The sequence below is a fragment of the Coloeus monedula genome (assembly GCF_965178545.1).
Source record: "Coloeus monedula genome assembly, chromosome: 9".
Lineage (NCBI taxonomy): Eukaryota > Metazoa > Chordata > Aves > Passeriformes > Corvidae > Coloeus > Coloeus monedula.
The window spans coordinates 22,240,253-22,264,752 of NC_138789.1; the positions used below are offsets into that span (position 1 = coordinate 22,240,253).

Below are 24,500 nucleotides of genomic sequence, written 5' to 3' on the forward strand. Positions count from 1 at the left end.
CTCCGCATGGGGATGGGCTCTCCCAGTCCCAGAGGGAGCCGATGCAGGGGCCAGCAGCAGCAGCAGGCAGAAAGGGCAGGAATAGTGGGCAGGATTAGCAGGCAGCAGGGTGTGAGGGGCTTGAAGTCCGTGCACTCCCCAGCCCCAGCAGGCAGCTCGCTATAGTGGGTTGCTCCATTTCCCACTCCCCCACCTTTCCTGCCTGGAGAAGCCAGGAGCAAGAACACATCAACAAGAGAAGAGAGAAACTAATAATGATCTCAAATAACCCAATAAACATAAAAATAAAATGTAGGCCTATAAACGTGACGGGCACCGGCAGCCCTGGCCGCTCCCTGCCAATACCGACTTGTTACCGAAATGGCTGAGCAGCTGTTACTTATCAGTGTGATGGGGAGAAGCAAACCAGGGGGCTGCTTTCCAAGGGCTTTTTTTTTTTTCCCTAATTTAAAGAGGATGCAGCCAATCATGGCTTGTGGTGTTAAGTTTTAATAAACCTTAATGATTTGCAACAAAATCATAAATTTCCTGTGCTCGGGGTTAGGAAGGCAGATCCCCTCCTGCCCACTGAGCCTGCAGCACTGGAGGTTTGGTGGGCACTGGATCAAGTCCCTGGAAAAGAGATTTCTGCAGGTGACCACAGGAGCTTCTTGGGGCTGAGATACAAGGAAGCTGTAGGCAGCACCTGGATGATGCTACCCATGGTCTCAGATCACCACAAGCAACTCACCCACTCCAGTGAACCCCTTGCTCAGCTGGTGGGAATGGGATTTGTTATCCCCCAGAGAGAGGGACAGCCCTTTTTCCTGCCATGGACAGTACTGGTATGACTATCCTGGCCTCAGATCAGGGACATCTCAAGGTCAACCCAGCTGGAGCATCACACAGAGAGGGAGAAGGAGCCATGCTGGCAACAGGGCAGCACCCACCCATGCCTAGGGAGTTCTGTGCGTGTCCAGGGGACGAAAACCAGTTGTTGGACCAGTGATGAACATCTCTCAGAAGGATCCGACCCTGGTGCAGGATCCAGCTTTCCCTTGAAAAAGCTATCTTGAGTGGGAATGAGGTTTCTAGCTCTGCTGCCTTCTTGGTGTGTCCAGTCTCCCAAACCATAGGGAGAGACCTGGTCGTGCTCGCCCCACAGCTCCTCCACCCTGTGTGGGTCCAGCCGAGCCTTGTGCACAGCTCCACGCAGTGAAGCAGGGCTCTCTGAATGCAAATTTCATTTCTGAGCCACTGGCGCTGTTTCAAGAGCCGGCAGCCTCCGAGCCCTTCTCGGTGTTACATATGTAACAGCCTCATTGAACTTGACATGTCAAATTCAGGCCATTTGTGCAAAATCTCCCTTTAATAATACCGTTTCATTTCGCTCAAATGAGACTTGAATGCATGTAAAATGGAAAAGGATATTTAAGCGCTAACATTAGGCAGATGTCTTGCCAGAGGCCGATTGAATATATGAGATTTTGAAGTGCTTAACACGTTTTCGGTGCTCCCTCTTAGAATATGTCACCTGGCTTTCTTTTTTCTCCCCCTCTTTCCCTCCCCACCCGCCCCCCCTTTAAGTGAAGGGTATAAATTGAAAGAAAACAAAACTACAAGCCTTGGTTTTATGGGGTTTAACTCTTGCCAGGCAAGACTGTTGGTATTCCTCCTCCAAACAGAAATTACCTTGGAGCTCACCTTTGCAGAGCACAGGCTCAAAGCAGCAGAGAGTGGGAGGCGGGAGAGTGGTGGCTCCACGATGCAGGGCAGAAGGGATGCTCTCCTTCCTCTGCCTGTACAGTCAGAGAGCAAAAGTTGCCCAGCTGAGCAGCTAAGTGCCACCCAAGGTAAAAATAAGAAATAATAACACAAACCCTTTGTGTATGCCTATGTCCTGTACCTCAGCCAGGCTGGTTGCCACAGAATACGTGAATATTCCTGGTTTGTGTGCACAAAGCTGATCTGGATGTGAGTCTCCTATCCTCACTCAATATACATTCACTTGTTTTACACCTCATCTGTGTTAAAGGCTTGCAGTAAAGCACACTGAAATGTGAGACTCATTCTGGAGCTGTGAGTGGCCGCAGCTCCAAGCTTCAGCCGGTGCTCTGGCTTGCAGCTGCATTTCCCCAGCCTAGAGCTACCTGGGGAGTGCAGGTGGGCACAGCGTTCTAGAGCAGCACCCAGGGCTGTCCCTCAGGACACGCACACACATCCCCGTGGGCATTGCTACATGTGTCACTGCAGGTAAATCCTGTGAGCAGGGGTGGCAGTGGGCAGGGGGACCCTTTATCCCTGCCTGCTCTCCCCAGGCAGTGACTGCAGAGCACTGCTGGTGGAGGGGAGGCTGGGTGGGGAGGGCAGGTTTGGGGCACTGGTTTGAGTTCGGGGTGGGAGGAAAGATGAATTTGAGGACAGAAGAGAAGTAAAGGAGGAAGAAAGAGCTGTAGAGCCAGCCTCAGCTGATGCTCCACAATGATTCTTTCTAGAGTTTGGGGAAGAGACATTTATTGGCCATTTTAAAAACCATAGGAAGTCACATCACAAATATTACAGTTGCTGAGTTCAGCACTTTGAAGGTTGGGAATGTGCCTTTGGATGCAGTGGTTTTAATAGCATAACAGTCTGTTCTTGAATATGCAATGATTCTTTTTTAAACAAAAATATTTGGCAGGTAGTGTTTTTATTTTGCTGTGTGACAGCTGCCAGATTCTCCCCTGCATTACCAGCAGCAAACCTATGCTTCAGAGCTGGGATTTCACCTCCCCAAAATGGATGAGGTGTATCAGTACAGATGGGGAGTGGTCCAGACGGTGGAGCAGTGAGGGTGATGATGTTCTCAAAGTCCCCCATGGCTGTGCAAACTCTCCCCCCATTCACTTTTCTTTCTTTTTGCCTTTGCAGTCAGTAATTAATCTGAGCACGTTTGTGTTATAAAGCCTGTGCCCACCTGTTGGCTGCTCCCAGCCTGGGCCAGCAGCTCTCATTGCTCTTTGCCATTCTGCTAGGGGTGTGGAGACACATCCCTGCACATCCAGCATCTCAGGAGCTACTGATTTCCCCTAATGACCTTCCTGTGTGTCCAGGAATAATTTCTCTTCTGCTTCTGTGATTACGAAGCATTTCCCGGAGCACAGAGGGCACCAGGGTCTCGCACCTTGGTGCAAATGGAAAGTGCTGCAGGCTGTTTTCTGTGACCTCAAAGATGCTGTCACAAAGAACCAAATAGTGTCAGGCAAAGGAGGGCAGAGTAAGATGCCGTGGGAAGGCCCGTGTCAAAACAGGTGAAGTGCCCAGATGGGGGATTTAGCTTGACTTTTGGAGCCAGCTTTGATTCATGTCAGAGGAAAGGAGCCAACCACAGGACTATGGTGCTCCAGCTCCTGTAGCAGCATTCAGTGCACCTCTGCCCAGGCTTAAATCTTCCTTTGGAAGCTCTGAAGCTTCCTCTCCCTTGTTTGCACACATGCTCTTTTCCTCTCACTGTTCTTAATCCTCCCTTCTTTCGCAGCCAGGGCAGAAGCAGAAAGTGCTTCCTCAGTTCCTGGCACTGCAGAGAGCATCCCCACCCTGCTGTGAGGAGCTTCAGCTCCAGGTTTCTTTATGCAGAGAGGCACAGCAGTAGCTCCTCTCAGGGGACAGAGGCAGCTCTGGGCTCAGTGGGATAAGGAATGAGGAGGAAACTGGCAATATAGCTAAAACATGAAGGCTGTGGGACCTTGGGAGATAAACTGGTCACAAGGCAAGTTGTTCTTGAGAGATATCTTCAGACCTCTGGAGATGCATCCTGCTTTTCACATCTTTCACAGGTTGCTTTCCCAGTGTTTTGTGGTCTTTCTGATTAAAGTCATCTTGTGCTAACCCCCCAGAGTCTGCATTGGAAACTCCTGCTAGTGGACAGGTGGGCAAGCACATCATCCTTGTGGTCCCTGTGTGCCCAAATGACAGGGGCTTGGTCGGTCTGTTGCTCCTGGTCACGATAAGGACCCAGAGCAAGTTATGAGATGTGGCTCACAGCCCTCTCCTGCTCAGGGAACCCTCTGTTTAAATACAGCTGCTCCTTGCACTGCCCCAGGGAAGTGTTCGCTTCATTTCTGTAGGATCTGCCGAGCACTGTGTTGTCCCAAAGAACCTTTGGAGGAGACCTTCCAGGGCCAGCATGGACAGCTGCTGTGGGAAGGGTGAGTGGCCGTGCTGCCAGGCCCAGCAGGATAAACAGAGTGTGTAAAACCCGAATTAGCTCTGTTGTCATGTGTCACATCAGGGTCATGGCTCTCACCTCAGGTCTCCTTGATTTATGCCTGGGGACTTTAACTTGATGACCAGGTACTTCCCCAGACTTCTTGTGCAGCAAATGCTGCAGGTCCCCCCGCCTCTTGATGAGAGAGGTTAGAGTGAGAAGGGCTTTTTCCAAGCTCTGTTGGAATACATGATTCCCTTCCTTGCATGCAGTAGACACCTGCGGGCTCTCCAGAGAAGGGAAAGAGCCCTGACCAACAAGTGAGATTGCAAGCAGGCATTGCAATCTCCTTCTCCTCAACTTATTCCTGTCTCTTTTCTTCCTTCTTTTTCCCTCTTTTTTTCCCACCCTCTTCTTTTCTTTTCTTCCCTTTCTCCCCCTCTTCTTCCCCCTCCCTCCATCTCTCCCCACCCCCCAGTATCGAGGCGACATCTCCAAGCCAAGTACTTTTAATTTCGCCCGTGGCCCTTGCTGACACGGTGGATATGCACAGCAAGTTAAATTCCCGCCTGATCAATAAAGCAGAAGCAGTGTGTCCGACTGGTCGATATTTTTTTATCTGTCTTCAGCCCAGTCCTGCTGATGACAGCCCCCTGTGCTTCAGCAAAGGCACTCAAGGGCATCGGGCTTTGGCAACACAGCTCTTTTTTTTATTTAAATTAAAAAAAAACCCAGATGCCTACAAAAAAAAAAAGTTCATGGAGTTTGGCCTTTGCTTAATAACGTTTTATGATTTATCTTAATTTTTAATTGAAAAAAATTTGCGAATTAATTGATTTCTGGGACTTGCCAATTAACATTGTAATTGGGTGCATGATAAATTTCGAGGGAGCATCATTTTTCTCCCTCTCCCCCTTGTCACCGAGAAGGGGAATCGCGAGGGCAGCTGCTTCCTATCCGTACGACCCCCGCTCTTTCCCGAGGTGCTGCTGCCCTCCTCCCCCCTTGCTACTGTATCTTAAAGAAGGAACAAGAAAGCTAATAAAGTCGTGTTATTAGAGTCTCGCCAGAGGTGACCCCTCAAGGCATAAATCCAGCCTGGGGAGATGCTGGGGACAGGTACTATTAAGTGCCTGAGCGTGCTTTGCAGGTGGGACTCGGTACTTCTCCTGCAGCACCCTCTCCCTGGCTGTGCCCTCCCAGTGCTCCCAGGGGCTTTCCCAAAGGGCTCTGGCATCCCCCAAGGTGTTCAATCGAGCAGTTAATTGCCTGTGATGTCTCCTCCGTGCTCCTCCTGGGTGTGAGTCCTCCATGCTTGTCCTGCAGCCAGTGTTCACCAGCAAAACCAGGCTGCGGGGACAGGCTGGTGTTTGAGAGCTGCTCTAGGGACACAGAACGGGTTGTTTGCATCCTGTTCTGGCCTGATTTCCTTGGGGAGCGAGTCCTGCCCCACAGCAGCAGTGGGGCATCCCATGCTGCCCACGGCAGAGGTGTTCAGCATGGAATCTCAGCCCTGGAGTCAGGGGTGTCCAGTTTCAGGCACAGATGCATCTCCAGCTGGGTGGTATCGCCTGAAGCTTTCTCCAGCAGTTTGACTACTGTCAGATTTAAATTAAACTTGCCTGGAAGTGTCAGCTTTTTGGTGATTCCCGGGCAAGGCCAGGACCACCTGCCACCACAAGGCAGCTAACAGGGTCACATCCCTGGGTGGGGTGTGGAGAAGTGGGTGAGCTGGCTGCTGCCAAAATGAGGACTGAGGACACAGTGTGGTGTTGAGGCAGTGAGAAGAAGCCACCCTGGGGAACGGAGACAGTGGAAATACCAAGTACATGGGAGCGTGCTTTGTGTCTCTGGTGATTCTCCCACCCACTCCACGTGCTGGTATGGATCACCTCGCCACAGTCGGCTCAGGTGTCCCATGCATCATCTAAAGCCCAACGAGCTTAGATGGGGCTCCACTGTCCTATCCTGCTGCTCCTGCTGCACCCCAGCCTGTGGAGGGAGTGAAGGATGCCAACCCAGGTGGAGGGTCCCAGGTTCCCTAGCAGAGCCACAGCTGTTCCCACCAGCCAGGACACGAGAAAGGCCAGGAGCAGTCCTGCTCCAGGTTTGCCAGTGTTGATGGCGGGGAAACATGGGGGAATGGAGAGAAATTTATGAGGAGAGGAGTCTGTTTATTATCTAGCCAATGTGGTGCTGCTGATACCATGGATTTATCCTCTTTCATCCCTCCTCTGATTTGTGTCCCTGCCCCTCACTGTGGCAGATTAATCATGGACAGAAAGGGAAGAGAAACCCTTCAGCTTCCTCCTGTGCATTTAGAGGGTGGCAATGACAGCAGCCTGGACCCTTCACCCACGGCTTTTCCAGCAGAGAGAGCACAAGCCAGGCAGCTGCCTGCCCTGCTTAGAGATGCCCCGTTCCTCTCCTCCATGGCAGACCACAGGGAAGGCAGAAGCTGTTGTCCATAATCCATAGGTGAGAAGCACCTCTCATGGGTCAGAACTTCCAGGGTAGCACAGTAAATGAAAAACCTGTGGGTCCTGTTTTCCCTTGCTCATGCAGTGCCCCAAAAAGGTTATGAATACTCCTTAAATTGCCTTCAGACCTGTGGTACCTACAGTCCATTCCCTGACTCCAGGGCAGGGATTTGAAGGCTGAGGTTTGGAACTCTGGAGGGTAAAGCCCTCCTCTGCTGCTGACTCTCGGAGAATGGGAGGCCTGGGAAGGAGTGTGTGGAAACCCAAGGGTGAGAAATAAATCTCCGGTCAGTTATTTGCCCTGGAGCAGTGCATGTCTTCTGCAGAGCCTCTTCTGAACTGCCACGTGAGCTGGGAATAATTAAACAGTCATTATAGCCATGGTAGCAAAGAGCCCCCCAAATCAATCTAATGCATGACCTTTCCCTCCAATTTTCCTTTTTATTTTTTCCAGCCACCTCCTTTTCAAATAGTGGGAGAGAAATGAAGCTACCCCCAGCCACAGTCTCCTGTTTGGCCCTGCACTCATCCTCACCCCAGAAATCTGTTATCCGCTCTGAACAGGGATGTGGGGTACCAGAGGTTGCTAAAGGAAAACCCAGCAGGGCAGAAAGAGTTGGGGATGTGAAGAGGACAGAGCAAATAGGGGATTTCGGCGTGGTCAGATCATGCCACAGTGTTTTATGATTCTGCTGCATTTCATCTCTTTGGGGGAGGTGGGTGACTGCCCTGTGGGTCAGATTTGTCACAACTGACTGTTGGACACTGAGGTCTCACAAATATTGACTGGGGGAGCATGTGGGAAGCACATCTGGCACTGTAGGTGTAGAACATTTCTATCCCTGACTGACTGCAGCCTCTTTGGCAATTTTTTACCATCACTCAGCCCTTTTCCCTTATCATGGGATGCAGGTGCCACTGGGGGAGCCACAGCAGGTTAAAAATCCCAGTGTGCTTCCTGTGATGGCACAGATCTCACTTGGCCATGCTGGGGGCTGTCACCTGCAGCTAGGTGTAAAATCAAACTCCCATTTCCTTATTTAAGCATCAAGTGACACTTCCACTTACTTAAACTGGCATTCACAAAAATCCAATTCCATCTCTACCCAGAGACTGTTCCCTTACAGCTGGCGTTGCCATCCACACAGCTCTGCTGGAGGCTTTCTCTGCTCCTGGGGCTCGCATCCCAAGGCTGCATGTTCAAGCCACAAGTCCTGCAGCTAAAAATAAATTGTTTCCAATTGTTTGGAGTTTTTTTACAAAATATATCCACTGGCTGCAGCCTGTAGAAATCTTTTGGTTTTGCAGGATCTCATGTGGGAGCTGAACAGGTTGGTGCCTGTCAAACAGGGGGCTGCTGAGAAGGGATTCCGCGGAAGAATGGCAGAGCTGGAAGACTCCAGCTGCATGGAAGCAGCCCTTTTACCTGCTCCTTACTGGTTCAGTGTCCTTCAGGGATAAGCAGAAACAACTGTAGCTGCCCAAGCTCCAGGAACTTCAAACCTTCAGCTAATGACGTGATTTTTCCTTGTGGGAAGAAGCAGCAGCCTACATTCATGGGGGTGATAAGGGACCACTCCTTGTGTATTGCCTTTTTATTTCCTATGGAAGCACACCCCAAAAGGCAGGACCATAACTAAGTAAATAGCTTGAAGGTCATTGTGTGTAATAGCAACCATGGCAGGGGTAGAGGAAACCCCAAGACTGTGGGTAAGGAGGGCACATGCTTGGCTTGCTGAGCTGCCCTTTGGGAAATCACGACAGAAGCACTGGGCCTGAACAGCCCCTTGAGGCTCGCTCAGGGACATGCCAGGGGATTCCCATTTACACCTGGGGATGCTCCTAACCAAATGTGCACCTAGCATTAAAGGACATCTGCATGTCTCTGGTATAGCCTGAATCCTGCTTTCATTGTGAAGAGCTCTGCTGAGAGGAAATGCTTCTCTTAAAGCTGATGGTCCCTAATATAGAGGAGCAGTGTGTCCCCAGCAAGCATCCTGGAGCACGTGGGGATCTGGCTGTGCTGCTCCTGTTAACGGGTGATGCAGCTGCAGCACTGGGCAGAGCTGTCTGGCAGCACCAGAGCAGGGGCCTTATTTTGTCCCCATGGGGGGCATCCAAACACATGGGGATACATGAATGCACAGACAGAATTGGTGTCTCAGCCCCAAGAAAGGGAGCCAGTGTGGAAACAGCACTGTCTTGCTTGGAAAGGCAAAGTCTTCAGGAGAGAGAGAAGGAAAAATCGCTGGGTCTTCCCAGGGTGTTCCTTGCTCTTCTTTGGTACTTTGGGGGGGTTGCCTAAAAGGGAAAGAAGTTGTTTTGCTGTAATGAACTAGATAAACAATTCCCCAAATAGATTAAAACTAACTGTAACTTAGAAAAGCGGGTAGTAATTATATTTTATTAGCTAGCAAAACACCATTTTTTTATTTCATAAGATAATTCTGTGTAAATCACCTTAATTAGAAGTGTCAGATGAGCCCGTGAATATCGTACTTAGTAACTAATTTCCTATGTACAGGTTATAATTTAAAACACATGGATCACTCGCTGAGTGGAAATATGCTAGCCATGAAATAATGTGGGGAGTGTTGGGGTTATTACTATGTAAATGTGTAATCATTTCAGACCACTGCAGCCTGGCTGGGTGATTAAAGAGAATCCCAAGGTCTCCGAAGATTGTGCTGTCTGCAAGGGCCTAGAGCAAAAAAACTTTAAAAGGCACCGAAAAGTGTTTGAACTTTAAAGGTCTTGATTTCCCTTTTACCATTTTTAATTTGTCTGCAGTGTTTATGGAGGGGAAGGTTTCTGTTTGCTGACAGCCTTTCGATCCTGAGCCCGCTGCCAGCATCCTTAAGATGTGCAGGGGGCTGCAGCCCTTGTACTTTGGGGGCTCTTTCATGGGATGGAGAAAAGCACCTTTAAATTGCAGGGTGTGGGTGCTTGGATGACCTGAGCTTGTGCGCATTCCTAACCCATCTCTGGATCTAAATAAAAACAAATTGCAAACTCTTACTAGCAATAGAGTAGAGCTACATAGTAAGAAAGGGGGTGGGTATTAATAATCCTCCAGATGAAGCATAAAATAAGTTTGCCAAGTTACCTAAACCGGTCCCATTCCTTATCGGTCCCAACAGCAGAGGCTTGATCTTTTGGCTGACCATTCTGAAAACTTCAGCTTCCTGGCCCTAACACCACTTCTAGGAGGAATTAATTATGTTCTTCCTCTTTCCCTTGAAAAGGAATAATTTTAAACACCTTTAACAAGAAAAGGGAGGAAATGGGTTTGTTTTTTTTAACAAGGCATTTGGTTTATAAAAGGTAAAAAATTTGTTTCACACTTCATGTGATTGAAAAATTCAGGGTACTGCTGGAGGTGGAGAGGGGATGCAAATCTTTCCCATCATGCTTGTTCTTGCACAGCTTGAGGTGGTGCCGGGGTTGTGTCTCAGTGGGCAGCAGGGACTAATTCTGCTCTGTGACACCTCCTGAGGGTAGAGAGCAGAGCTGGGGGACAGGACACAGGGGACATCCTGTACCCTTGGTGAGCATCCCACAGCACATCCCCTCAGGGAAGTGGGGCTGTGTAGGAGGTGACACCCCAGCCCATCCACCCGTGGTCCCCAGGAACCATAGCTGGAAGCAGAGCTGTGGCATTTGGAGTGACCTGATGGCAGTAGATAACTGTGTGTTTCCACCGTTTCAGGGCAGGGGGCAAAAGGCAGTGGCACTGGGAGAGGAGGGGGGCCATAGCCCCAGGAGAAAACACCTTCCTTCATCCCTGCTCATTTCATAACACCCAGCCATCTGCCAAATCAAGGCAGATTAAAGCCAGCCAAATTCAATTTTTCCCTGCTGGCACTGCAGCTCGGCATCTGGGGCTAAAGTGTCCCCGACAAAGCGAACATGACAGGCACATTGCTTTTTTGTCACATCTAGTACTGTGTTGATCTTCTAAAAGTCTCATAAAAATTTATTGATGTCTCCCATATTGCTGTGATTGAGAAGAAAGGAGCGCGGGTGTGCGGAGCCGGGTGCGCGCGCGCGGGCGAGCGTGTGTGTGTGTATATTAATGTTTCTGAAGTAGATCTGATTTGATATGTCTTGTTCTATTGTCAGCATCTGTTTAGCGAGGCTTTTTAATACTTTCTGGCTGCCGATCACTCATCCTTAGCCTGGGATGCAGGCTTGCATACAAATTTTGTTATTAAACACAATTCCATTCCCCCCCTTTCCCCAGCCCCCGCCTCCCCCCACTAACCTCCCCCCTCCACCACCCACCCATCCATCATCTCCCTGGGGCTATGGGGAGCTGGGAGCCAGCCGCCCCACCAGCGTCTTCTTACAAGCACAGGCACTGGGCTTGGCAACATATTTCAAGAGCCTTTTGCCTGCTGCAGGTGCTTTGCATTGACAAATCGAATCATGGGGAAATAATTTATTTCCTAATGCTGTTTGCAGCATGTTAGCAGGAGAATTTACATGAGAGAGATTACTTTAATAACCAAAAAATTACAGTGCAGGCCTCCCCGCCATGTTGGCTTTGATATGTAATTGTTTCAAGTTTAACCTGTCTGGAGGGGGGAAGGTGTTATTAAATCTATAGCATCTCCCGCTGGCGGGGGCAGGAGAGGAGGAGCACCGGGTAGGGACCTCCTTCCCTGCTAAATGGGGAACAAGCTGAATTAACAAATCACTCCAGCCTCCAGCAGAGCTGCTGCTTCCCCAGTGTGCCTGCAGCTGAGGAGATCTTTTTTCCCTTGCTCTTATACCGATTTAATCTCCTTCTCTTTCCTATTCTCCTTTTTTTCATTGTGCCTGACCCTTCACAGGGCTCACCACCTCTGCTCCCCTCTCCCTGGCTTTCTTCCCTGTCCGCCTGCAGATTTGCTCTCTGCTTTTTCCTGGTGCTCGGAGAGGATCTGTGCAAGCCCCAGGCAGGAGGAGAGTCAGTGCTTGACTCATGTGGCTGGGTTTGGGGACTTCCACTCATATGACCATTTTGTTACAGCTGGAAAAATAGTTGGCAGTGCCCTCCTTCCCATGCCCCTCCAGTCAGGGTGAGGAGGCTCTCGGCTTTGCTATTTGACCTTATAAGATCTCTCAAAGCACTCCTCTCCTTGCCTGCCAGTTTTGTGACTGACCCCGTTCTCTTCTCTCTTGGCAGCAAGAGCTCCATCCTGAAGGATGCCATGGCAGCAGGCACCCCCAAGGTAAGTGAGCACAACTCAGCATATTTCCCCTGCCCCCCAAGGGATGCTCTTTACACCCCGTGACCTTCCCAGCCTGCTCCCTGTCCTGCTACCTGATGTCTCCCAGGAAGGCGGCCACACTTTGGGGGCCAGCGACACTGGGGAAAGCTGCTGTCCCCACTCAGCTGCTGGGCTGGAGCAGCCAAGTGCCTGCACAGGGCTCTGCATTCCTCATGCAGCCAAGGAACGGCGGAGCTGCTGGGCTCTGGGACTCCAGATTGTGTCTAATGACAGCTAATGAAAGCTGATCACACACAGCCTGAGCTCAGCCTGGGAAATCAAGTGTGGGAGTTCCTGGAGCCAGAGCCATATGCCAGCTTTGGAAGGGGAGAGTGGGCCTGCCTCAAGGGAGTGAAGCACACCCAAGGAGCAGCCCAAATCACTGAAGACCCCATCTCAGCCACAACCCCCTCCCCAGGAGCCACCTACACCCCTTTGGCTCAGAATGCAGAAATACAAAACTCAAAGAGCATCATGGCATCACTGCAGAGGGCATCATTTACTGATTTGCTGCTGATTCGTTGGACTTCATGTGGCACAGGGGTGGGAAAGACCAGAGCTCGGGCAGGTGAGCAGGTGGCAGGAAGCACTGAAGGGCATCACCTCTGAAAACCATGCTGGGCTCCCCAAGGTGGTCAAAGGCCAGTGGTCCGGGTTCTCCTATACTGCTGGTGACACAGTCCAAGTGAGGGAGGCTCCTGGCTTCCAGACTAGTGCAGGGCATCTCTCACAGGAATTAACATCACATCTCATCAGAATTATTTTCCAGTCTCATTCCCCCTTGGTTTTTCTGGAAGCTTATGGTGATTTTTTTGGCATGTGATGTCAGAAACAAAGACTGACATTTCAACTCTAGATTTTCTCCTTGGGGCTGGGTGTCTTGCCAAGTACATCAACACCTTGTCTGCCCCACCAAGGGAGAGGCCTGGGAGCCACTGTGCTGACCTGAGTTCCTGGCAGGTAGGGATGACTTCCAAATAACTCCAACAATTTCCCAAACCTTTCAAGGGAAAATAGAAATTGCAGTGATCCTCCATAGTGCTCCACACCTTTGACCCCTGCATGACTATACTTTGCTCCTGTGCCCTGTCCCAGGGAGATTAGGAGGAGAGTGGAGACCTGACTATTTCTCCTGTGAAAAAACAAGCAGAGCACAGAGAAATCCCCAAACCCACCCACTGCTGATAATCCACAGAGTGTGAGGCTGCCTTGGGATGTCTTGAAGGAGCTGGAAAGGACACCAGCAAAATGAAAGCATCTGGACTCTGCAATCTTCCCATTCCCTCCTCATCAGGACTCAGTGTAGATAACTCAACGGCCCCAAACACATTGCCTGTGAGGGAGAAGGACGGCTAGGAAGACAGATTAGCTGTTTGGAGGCAAACACAGTGAGTGACTGACAGAGACCAGATAAAGAAGAAGGTCCATCTCACGGCAGGGCCAGGCTTTTGAAGTTTCCATTGACAAAGAATCCCATTTGCCTTGAGCGAGGGGATTAAACTGGGACTGGAGTATCGTTCTATGTAAAAGAGATCAATCGTCCCCTGTCACCACATGGATCTTTTCCCTTTGCCCGTCACGTCTGGGACTAAGAACATTAACTTCAAGAAGCCAGGAGAGCAGGGAGGGAGAGGGTAAAATCAGGAAATCTTTCATTCCCTTCTCAGAGAGCTTGAAAGCTTCTCAGCCCAGGAGGATTCATTATTTCTAGGTGGCTTTTGCTGGGAGACAAGTCCTGTGTGGCATGGGAAGGCACAGTGCTGTCACCTTCACCTGAGCTTGGTATTAAAGGCCTCTTTGTAACCAGGTGGGATTGAGGAGGAGGGTGGTGGGGAGATGAAGGCTGCTCTTTTCCTTTCTGCCCACTGCATGTTTGCAATATGGGGTGTGAATAGTCCATCAGGATGTGAAGTCCCTCTGATATGGTCCCAGGCAGAGGGATGGGGGACAGACCCCCCAGAGTGGGCGTGCAGTCCATGTCCAGGCACCCAGGCATCACTGGAGGTTTGGCAGGCACCTCCAGGGAAGACCTGTACCATGTCCCACTTCCCACTCTGGGAACTGGTGGAAGGAGACTGCTGCAATGTTTCCTGGCCAGTCCTTCTCAGGGTGCCAACAAAAAGGCCAGCAACGGGAGAAGGGGCTGCACCTCGCCATCCCTCAGGAGAATCCAATGGCAAAACGAACAGGGGCAAGCTGGTTTCACTCAGGGACATAGGAACTGGGATGGGTGTAGGCTGGTAGTTACTTCTGTGGTCACCAGTGGCTTTGACTCCACTTTAGGACTCATTTAGGACCTTTGCCTATAGCATCACTACCATTGCCACTTCTGTGCTGGCCTGAGGCTCTTCCTGGGGTGCAGCTGGGACAGGGGATTTAATCTTCCCATGATCTGTGTCCTGGCTTGGCTCCCACCCCATCCCCACAGTTGCCCCAGCAAATGTCTCTCTGGGCAATAAAAGCCCAGATGTAAATGCATATTCCTCACTCACTGCTCCCCTGCCCCTGAAGAACTGTCACTCACTGCACTGGGTCAATTTTCATGGCAATATGTCAAAGAAAATCCAATCACTCAACATGGGATGTGATGAATGCAGGATTATTGTATCAGGTTCTTCTATTATCAGAGCTGACTGAGGCAGTGATGGCCAAGCAAGGGCTGTGAGCTGGGGCTCCAGCCAGCACCACTGCCTGGTGCCTGGGCTCCCTCTCTGCAAAGGCAGCTCAAAGGCAGTGTTGAACACCACAGATCTCCAGCTTTCAGGATCCTCATCTGCCATTAGAGACCAAGCCTAATAGATGATGATACACCAGTGTGGACAAGGCACTTGGACAAGCAGATTGTCACTCAGAAGGTCCCTTTCTGAAAGTCTGTCCAAGCCAGCCATACCACAGACCTCTGTGAGCCCAGAGCTTCCCTGCAGCTCTCCCCAGCACGGCCAGAGATTGGGTCTCAGGCAGAGCAGGCAGCAGGAATGTCTCACAAAGGCATATGGAGAGCACCATAGACTCTGTTTGGCTGCCCAGGAGTCTGTACATAGCTGTCAGCAGCACGAGTTCCCCTTGAGTATCGTTCCTGGACTTCATGCTCTCCCCTTGCCTTTCTCCCCTTGCCTTGGCTGCCTCTTGCAAGGCAGGAGAGGAGCACACACTGGGTTGAACCCATATTGGCGAGGTGTAAATCCAACTGTTCCCACTCTTCCTTGAGCAGCTGGTGGTAACTGGAGAGTCAGCATTCCCAGGTCCTCATTGCTACCTAAGAGCACTTCAGTACTGCCCATATTTCAGGGTATCAGCTGCAGACCGTTACTTGTCACCTAACAGGTAAACTTATATCCCCTGTGGAAGAGCTGGTACTGATCACTGAAGGGGAACAGACTAGGATCCATGAAGCATCCCAGCTCTTGTGGTGGGTTCAGCATTCAGTTTCCACTGCTGCTTCCTAATACATGGCTGCAAATTGTGTCCTGGCCATGCTCTGGCTCTTGCTGCAAACAAACACTGATGTGAGTGGCCACGAGCAAAATCCATCCCACGCATCCAGCAGATGCCTGCAGCTGGTTTGTTTAGGTGTGCACCAGCTCCACGGAGGGTGCTCGCAGGCAGGCAGCCAGCACACTTCTCCCAGACCTCCGGCAGAGCTGGAAACCAAGTCACAGCGCCAGAGCTCTTTGCTTCCCCCACGCACCCCTGTGATTTTACAGCTTCACCGAGCAGTTTGAGAGAGAATTACAACATCTAGTGGGAAATTTGACCACTAAAGCCCTCCAAGGAAAAAGAGCTTCGAAGCAAGCAAGATTTGGAGCCTTAAACCTTGACAGAATGTCTGTATTAAGCCCTTCCCAGCTGCCTCACTTGAGATGAAATTTCTAGCACAATCATTTAACTTCTCCATATCATGTCTGGTGGTAGGAACAGGGGACTGGTGTCTGGGCCCTGGGGTTTTAACTCCTTCTCTTGTGTCACTGACAGACTGGGAGGTTGGAGAAGTCTTTTACTATATCTGTGCCCCCTCCCTCTGTAACTGTGATTTACAAGGAAAGATTAAAAAGCTTAATCTGGGTATTGCAGCAAAGCTATGGCCAAGCTGGGGACATGAGAACAGCCCACAGATATGTGAAGGAGAGGAAATTATGCAGGATGAGTGTTAGCTGGCTGTGCTTCCTGCAGTTTGGGGTGATGAATACCAGAGTCACTCCAAAACCAAGTATCTGCCAGGTTTTATTCCATAAAACAAATTACCCCATGACCAAATAAAGCCCCTCACTCCCCTTGGGCCAAACAGCTGTACCCTCCTGTTAGGCCAGGGGAAACCACTGCATTTGGCAGAAGGAGCAGAGAGGGGCAGACCTGGGCCAGACCTCTTTCCCCCTCCATCTCCAGAGTGCTGATGGGCAGTTCTGCTGGAAGGTGCCCCTTTTCCCACTACGTAGCTGGTGTCTCTTCCAGGAGGACGCAGAGCTTCATTACAGTCCCAGGTGTCACTGTAACATGCAGAAATGAATTAGTCGCTCACACTTCTGTAAGCTTATTCTGTTTGTGAACCACTGGAAATTTTCAGCGAAGGCCAGAAGCTGCTGATACCATTATTTCTGTTAACACCCTTCTCACATTTAAGCCTTTCATCCCCAGCTCCATCCTACCTTTATCTCTGCCAGCTAAAAGCCACTAGATAATTTTACCTCTAACTTTTCCGAGGAGCAAATGTGGACCCTCCAAAAGCTTCTAGGAAACTCAGCTCTAATAGTAGCATCTTTGTGTCGGGGATCCTCCAGCAATAACAAAAATGGCTAGCAGAGTTAAGGGGGAAAATCACAGCAAGGCCTGGTATCACTCATTGCTTTCAGGTTACAGTTCCCAAGTGATAACAGCTATTAGCAACACTTTGACGTCTTCCCTACCGTGGAGGGGAGGGCAGGAGACAGAAAACATGTCAAGCCATCACCTCCATGTTAAGTGATAAGTACCTATTTAGACAGCAGAGTTAAGGCTGAATGCATCAAGCAGGGAACACTTTGTGCCAAAAAAAAAAAAAAAAAAAAGATAAAATTTTAAAAGATAGATCAAAAAAAAAGCAGGGTTAGGGTATTTGTTCTGCTGACAGCAGCTGTGATGGATTGTTTAAGAAAAATAGACTCCTTATGTTTTTCCAGGGCTCTCAGAAAGCAGGAGTCCAGCACTTTAATACTCTCAAATGACTGGCCTTGAGAGGCAGCAGAATGTCAGAGCCACCGGCTGGGCTGTCCCCACGCTGACACCTGCCCCGGCTGCCGGCGAGAGGCCGCTCTTCGGGCTGGGGGCGGCGTGTGCCGGCAATTTCCGTCCATTTCCTCGGGCTGGCGGCTGCACCCTGACACCCGTCCCCTCCCCTCGAGCTGCCCCGGGCCCACGCCTGGCGCGCCTGCGGGTCAGGAGCCGGCGGCGAGTTGGCACGGGTGTCCTTGCCGACATTGCCTCAGCGCTGCCCACGGCTCCTCCACCCGAGGAGGGAGGAGCAGGTCTGGGGATCGATGGCCTGGGATCGCAGCAGCTGGCACGCAGGCTGCAGCATGCACGTTTGATTCATACCAATTGTATGATTGTATCTGTACACGTAAACCAGGTGTTGCTCCTAGTTTCGGTGAGCTGCTGAAACATTCCCAGCTCATCTCTGCAGGGTTGCACGGTCCATGGAGCGTGTCGGGAGCAACCGGCGTGAGCCTTGCAGCATGAGCAAGGCTTATGTGCCCTCGGGATCTGTGGACACAAGCAGGGAAAGCCATACATCCAGACACGTCTCTTCTCCTTGGCACGGCACAGCTGGGCTCCAAGGGGCAGGAAGGAATCACGGAGCAGGGCCATGGCTGCCCAGCATGGCAGGAGGGGCAGGAGGAAGGAGGGAGTGCAGGGCTTGGACAAGATTGATGGCCTCGTTGCCATTAAGAAAAAAATTAGCCGGTGGCGGCTATCATATTAAAGGGTGAAGAAGCCGTGAATTATTTTCTTAAAGATCTTATCACTTACAATGATAATTTTACCTTCCAAAAGGCCACTTTTAATGAGGCAAGGCAGGCAAAAAGTCATGATTTAATGCCAGATTTTTTTTTCCAAACACATTTTACTGCTTTTTTGTCCATGTTTAAAAAGCGCCAGTGACCTTTTTTTATTTAGCTTGCCCCAGGTGTAATGCTCAGTCTGATCCTCTCAGGGTTTATAACCTCCACAGAGAGTGCCTTTACCCAATGGAGAGATGATTTAAAGGGGAGGGAGAAATATGAAGCTTCACCACCACTCACATACAGCCCTTGCTCCATCTTTGATGGTGGGAGTTGTGGAGGGGAGACCAGGGAGGGAGGAGAGTCCTCTCCCCCAAATATCCTCACTCAGACACACTCTGAAGGGCAGCTGGGATGTACTGGCAGCTAGGCATGGATGAGCTGACTAGTGGCCTTTCCCCAAGGGAAAAGGGACATCTCAGCATCAAGGCTTGTTCCCACCTTGCTTAAGAACCTGGTCCCATGGTAGAGAGCATCTCCCCATCAGGAGTGTCTCACACAGAGCACTCAGTGCCATGTTTTTGGGCTGGGATGCCAGAATTTGGGTCTGCCATGCAGCATGGGCATGCAAAGCACATGTAAAGCTACCTTTTCCCTCCACAGCCATCTTCCCAGAGCCCAGTTGAGAGAGGAATGGGAATTGTATCACTGCCCTTTCTCTGCTTGCCAGGACCTGGGTGGAAATGAGCAGAGTGGGTGCAGGGAACAGCAAATCCTTGGCTTGGCATGCTGTGGTCAGGCATCCTCACTGCTTAGCCATTGGAAAACAGCTTCAGCATGACAATCTGGAGTAAAAGAGGCCAAAATTGGGATGGTAGAGGCTGGCCTAATGCAGGATTGAAAGTCACCCTGATGGTGAGTGCCTTTTCTAATCCCTTAGCCTCTGAGCCTGCATCCCTGCCTGCCCCCATGGCTGCCCGAGAGGCAAAGTGTGGCACAGCACAGGGAAATGAGAAAAACAAATGAAGTCAAGTTTCCTAAGAGTGAAGGGGAAGTGTGACTTGGCATCTCTAACACTGTGTTTAACATGCCGGCAAGGTATTTAGAATTGAAGTGCTTGCACACAATTTAAAAATAGACAGTTTATTAATCTAAACTGCAAGTGTATGTAGAAGAGGCCTCGAGATTGACATCTTTGGGATTAGTTTAGCCCTTCGTTTTTCCAGAGGTCATTGCCATGGTGCTCAGGAGGTTTGTGGAATAAATGGGGCCGGCGTTCTTCCCGGGACCACACGCTAAAAACTAATACATAACGTTTAATTTACTGTCTCCATAGCTAGCCCAACCATTTTTCACATAATAATATTGGATTAGAGCTACCAGAAGCTGAGGGGGGAGCTGGAGGCAGGCAGGGTTTGTCTGTCTGTCGTCAAGGAATGGGGAGATGGGTATTTTTTCCCCTTTTCTAGAATACACTGGAAGACAAAACAGATTTAACCCTCCCAGCTCCAGGTTGCTTGGCTTATTAGAGCATTAACACTGCTGCAGTCAGGGCTGTTACTCTGAGTCACAACTGAATGCTTTGAACCTCATCCCTCTCTTTTATAGGACATGTGCAATCCTGCTTATTCAGAAATCGTCCTCATCCTCCATTTAGAAAATAAAGAAACTAAACAACAGCAGGAGCTTGGGGTCTGCACTCTGCAGAAATTCTGCAGAGGGCTTTTCCAGAAATAAATGAGCTGTTCACCAAAGCCCACTAGCAGCTGGGTTCAGCCAACATATGAAGCCAGAGAGCCTCCCTGCTCTGCCCGTCTGTGCCCTGGAAAGTGGAGGCTGAGCTCTTGAGGCAGCCCTTGATGGGTGCTCCCAGCCCCACAGGCTCCCACTGGCCCTCCCAGTGCCTGGCATCCCTGTTGGGCTGGGCTGAGGAGCAAGCCAGCCCCAAGATGTGGTCAGCACAGCCCTCAGGTGGCAGAAGCAGTTGTGTCCAAGGAGGTAACCAAGCACCCCAGCAGGCAACTCCTCTGTGACCCCTTTCAGGACATCACATCTCCCCGCAGCCGGTAGAGCTGTGCTTTATGGCAGAGATCTGCACTGCACACTGGGCCATGCCTCTTGCCCTCATGGCAGGGCTGGCAGCTCATACCCATGGGGCTGAACTTGGTATCCCAAGCTGCCCTCCTCCACTGCCACCCCAAGCCTCCTTCCCTCCATGCCCGTGCTGGCTGCACTGCCGTGCTGTTCTCGTGGAGAGCTGTCCAAGCCTGGGGGATTGCTTGCTGCTGACTGAACCGATTTGTATGCTGAGTCATTTTTCCACTTTCTCATATCTTTCCCAAAAATGCACATTTTTTTTCACATTTCATTTCAGCCCAGAGGCAAATATTTCTGGAATACTTGCCTCTCTCCAAGGTATTATGCTTTTTAATAATGTTGTCACCACACTTGACCTGTCCAATTCAGATGATATCTACACTTCCCTTCACAAACACACACACACATCTCCAAGCAGTCATTTATTGTCAAATCTTGCCAGCTGATTCTCAGAAACAAACATCTGCAGAGCTGCATTTCCAGTGTACATTTTTTCACAATGTAGTGGGCTATATTTAGCCTAGTTGAGCTAATTTATAATTTAAATTAGAATTTTAAATTGCATTTTTCCCTCAAAGTACTCTAATAATAAAGTTCCATTGCAACTCAGCGTACATTTCTTTGGATGCTGTCAAACTCCCATAGTAATTTTCCTGCTAGAGTTCACTGTGTGTAGAATTTAGACTTACCTACTATTGACTTGAAGTTTATCAGTGATCTCTTAGGTCTCAAATATCACTGAGCTTTTTAACCTTCTAAAAGGCCCTTTTTTTTTTTTCTGTGCTACTTATTAAAATAAATAGCATCATTACTGAAGGAAGAGGTAGTTGCACTGCAAAGGTGCTGAGAGCTTTAGTGCAGTTTACAAAGCTATTGAGAGATTTAGTGGCACTTAAAAAGGGCGGATGAGGACATGTAAGCACTGCTCCACCTCAGCATTCCTGTGCCTTATCATGAGAATTTCTGGTGTGGTCCTCACATATCATTTCCAGCAGGGTCTGATTCTGCCCCAGCCACCAGACCTGGAGTAAAAATGCCTGTCACATTGTTGCAGGAATCATTTGTACTCTGCTAGACCCAGCAGCCTGGTCCCCTCGTGGGGCCAAGTCCCTTGGAAACGGCAGAGCCAGTCCCATAACCCAGTATTCCATCCCAGCACAGTCCTGCAGCTCAGCACATGCTCTCCATGGCTTTGAGGACAGCTTAGAGACAGGCAGAGCTTGACAATGCTCACATGAATTTCTCCTTTCTCTTGCAGTCAATTTTGTTGTCGGCCTCAATCAAGCGGGAAGGAGATTCTCCAACAGCATCACCCCACTCCTCAGATGACATCCATCACTCAGACAGATACCAGGTAAGCAGGTGGATGCTGTTGCTGGTCTCAGCCTTAGGCAGGGAGCCAGCTCACCCCAGTGCCCACAGCTCTCTCTGTGTGACAGCCTTACTCTTGGCTATGCATCACTGCCCCAGTTCTCCTGCCAGCATCATGGGGACATGAGCGCTTGGCCCCTCACAGGACTGCAAAGGTGGTCTTTTGTCTGCAAAGTCCTCCCAGCTCTGACTAGAACCACTGTGGTATTTAAAAATGTTTTAAATCTTTTTAGAGGTTTCTGTTGCATTATATTCACCATTTTGGTCTTATTTCCATGGCTGTGTTTGTCATTACCCACTCTGTGCCATTGAGAAACTTTCAGAGAAGTGACGTTTTTTACTCATGACTCCCACCCAAGACAGAAATTAATTTGGACCATCCACAGCCATGCCAGCCTGTTTTATAAAACACTCTCTGCCCAGAGGAGCAGCAGGTCTTGACTTGGGTGATGCAATAAGTAATGAGGGAGATGGAGCAAGAAATGAAGAAAAGGGCAGCAGCTCAGGTACAGCTTGGCTAGTTGTAAGTCTGTATTTTGGGGGCAGGCCGGCACACTCGACTCCAACTCAACACACATCCAAACTGTTTGGCTGCAAGCCTGTACTCAGCCACTGGCTTCAAGTAGGCTCTGAAAGGCAGCAGATAAATTAATGTTGGCCATCAGCACAGACCCAAGCGTGCATCCACCTGCTGTGTGGACAGGCTGGGTGGGCTGAGGCTGTACCAGCGTGGCAAACACCCATCACCCTCCATCCTGTGGTGATCTGCAGCCATACCCTGTGCCCAGGGTCAGACAGGCACTCACATCTTCCTGCATCAGCCACTTTGCACACACCAAGTCTGTGTTTGGACACGCAGAGAGAGGCTGACGACCAGGGCTGAGGCTCTTAACAGAGCAGACCCAGCTGCAACTTGTTTCCTGGAGATGGATCCAGTTAGTAGCAGATTCATACATTTGTTGCCCATTACTCCATCCTCTGTCTTATTTGTTAGTTATATTATCAACTGTGGATCATATTCCCTTGTGGCTTTGAGTTATAACTTGGTGTCACATCATAGCTGCTTTACCGTCCCATGAACAATAAAACCTGGTGCAAAGTAAGAGAAGCAAAACCTTGCAGAAGATACAGAAATGCCTGTTTCAGGTAATCCTGCTCTCTTTCCTGCCTGTTTATTAAGACTAATAAATAAATTACGTTCATTTCAAAAGGGCATGGAAGAGACTTTTGCCATGGCCCCCTTCGTTGGCGAACCCCCTTCCTTCCCACTCCGCCAGACATCAGTCTCTGTGAAATTGGTGGCCCCTTGCAGCCCTCTGTCCCTGTACATTTTTATGTCATACTCAAAGACAAATATTCTTAGCAGAAGCCCCTCTATGTGCTGAGTCCAGCTACTCTCTAATGTGCTTTAAGTTTGTGAGCATATTTTATGGAGGGTTGCAGCCCTTAATGCAAATGTGTAATGGGAGCTGTAAGTCTGCACTGCAGGGAGAAAACACCTCTGGGGCCTGATTTTCATTTACATTTGTGCTGGCTGCGTTATGCTGCGCTGGCAGTGTAAAGGGACCTCAGAGTGGATGCTAGGGGTGTGTAAAGCCTCACTGTATTCTTAATAAAGCCACAATATGAACGAGAATTCAGTCTGCCTGCCTTACCAAGGGACATGCCCAGGAAGCAGAGCAGAAGATTCTCACGGTGGTGATTTTAAGGTCTGCAAAGTTTAGCTTTCCATATGCAGAGGTGTGCTGGAATTATGACTGTCCCTTGTGTTGTGATCTAATGATTATACAGTGTATTAGTAACATGCTAGAACGTGAGTTATTGGCGTTTGGGTTTTCAGAATTCCTGTGGCTCCGTTTTCTTAGTCTTTGTGCTTATATACCATGGGGATACTTAGGGAAGGAGATTTATGAATAGGAGTGCTACGGAAATAGGGGCTGGCACAGCACTTGGGCTACTTGCTGCTTGCTGCATTGCTCCCCATGCTGAGAGGGAGCTCCAGCGAAGGCAGTGGGGTGCCTCCTGGATGTGGGGAGGAGGGGATCCTCTTGCCTCCCCTGTGCCAAGCCTGGTTGCTGGAGTTTGGTTACATGGACACTGATCAGACCGAGGTGGTGGCAGCCAATGGATTTGGTCAGTAGTGGCTGCTCCTCTTAAATACAGTATGTTCTGTCAGACGGAGCTTCGAGTAAAAACAATGCCATTTTAGTTATATTTAGATAAAACCCTGAATAAAACCCGGTGGAAAAATCAACAGCAAATTACAAGTGATACACCATACTGCAAATATGGCATTTCAGGCTTGAAGGGAGCCCACAGAATATTTGTGACTGAATAGCAAGTGTAGTGTGACTGAAAGCCCAATCCTTGTCGGGAGAAGGCTCACCTCCTTCCCCCGGAGCTCAGGTAAGCGTGCCTCCCGAAAAACAGCTCTATTCAGTGAAAGGGTGAAGCCAACAGTCAGCAGCTTTGATTTTGTAAGTAAGCGCATGTATGAAAATCCAGCTGCAGGTTCAGCAGGCAGACAGAGCTGGGATGTAGGACAGTCAGGACTGTGCAAAGCTCACCAGCAAGCACCTGAACTGTCCAGCTGCCCATCATCATCTGGGGCAGTGAAATGTATCAGGGGTTCTTTTGTTTTCCATCTGAAGAAGAAGCGACAGCCTGTCAGGTGCCAGAAAGGAGACCCAAAATTTAGGCTTGATTCCAGGAAACAAAGTCTGAGGAGTCTGCAGAGAGGGGAACAAATGGGATTTGTGCTTGTAGGAGCCTCTGCTGCCCAATTTGTAGCCCTCAGCTCTGTCCCAGCCTCAGGCTGGTCTGCTGGGGCCATCCTCCACCACAGCTGCACGGCAGATATGGGAAAGAAATCCATGAGACGGCTTTGACCTCCCAGGTTTGCTGAAACGTGGAAAGGAGAAGAGGGAGGAGAGACTGGAAACTGCAGGCTCTGCCTGTAGCCAAGGTGTCTTCATGGCAGGAACCATTTCTGGGTAGGGCGGGCAGGTGTCAGAGCCCTGGAGCTGAGGTGGATGCCCAGCCTAGCCCCGGCAGCTGCAGACAGTGTCAGCGGCCAGGAAGGACAGGGCTCCACCTGCCCAGGGCTCCAATTCCACTGCCAGGGCAGGCCCTGGGGGCTCCATGGCAGGGCCAGGGC

The 24,500-nt window shown here is 50.0% G+C and overlaps 1 protein-coding gene across 5 annotated transcripts in view; it reads left to right on the top strand.

Annotated features, from left to right (window-relative positions):
• Positions 1-24,500, top strand: part of RNF220 (ring finger protein 220) — a 220,176-nt gene that overhangs the window by 138,438 nt on the left and 57,238 nt on the right. For all 5 annotated transcript variants that reach the window (XM_082287655.1, XM_082287658.1, XM_082287657.1 and 2 more), the window contains 2 exons: positions 11,816-11,861; positions 21,231-21,326. In XM_082287655.1, coding sequence (XP_082143781.1) covers positions 11,816-11,861; positions 21,231-21,326 — 142 coding nt within the window. The remainder of the gene's footprint in view (positions 1-11,815; positions 11,862-21,230; positions 21,327-24,500) is intronic.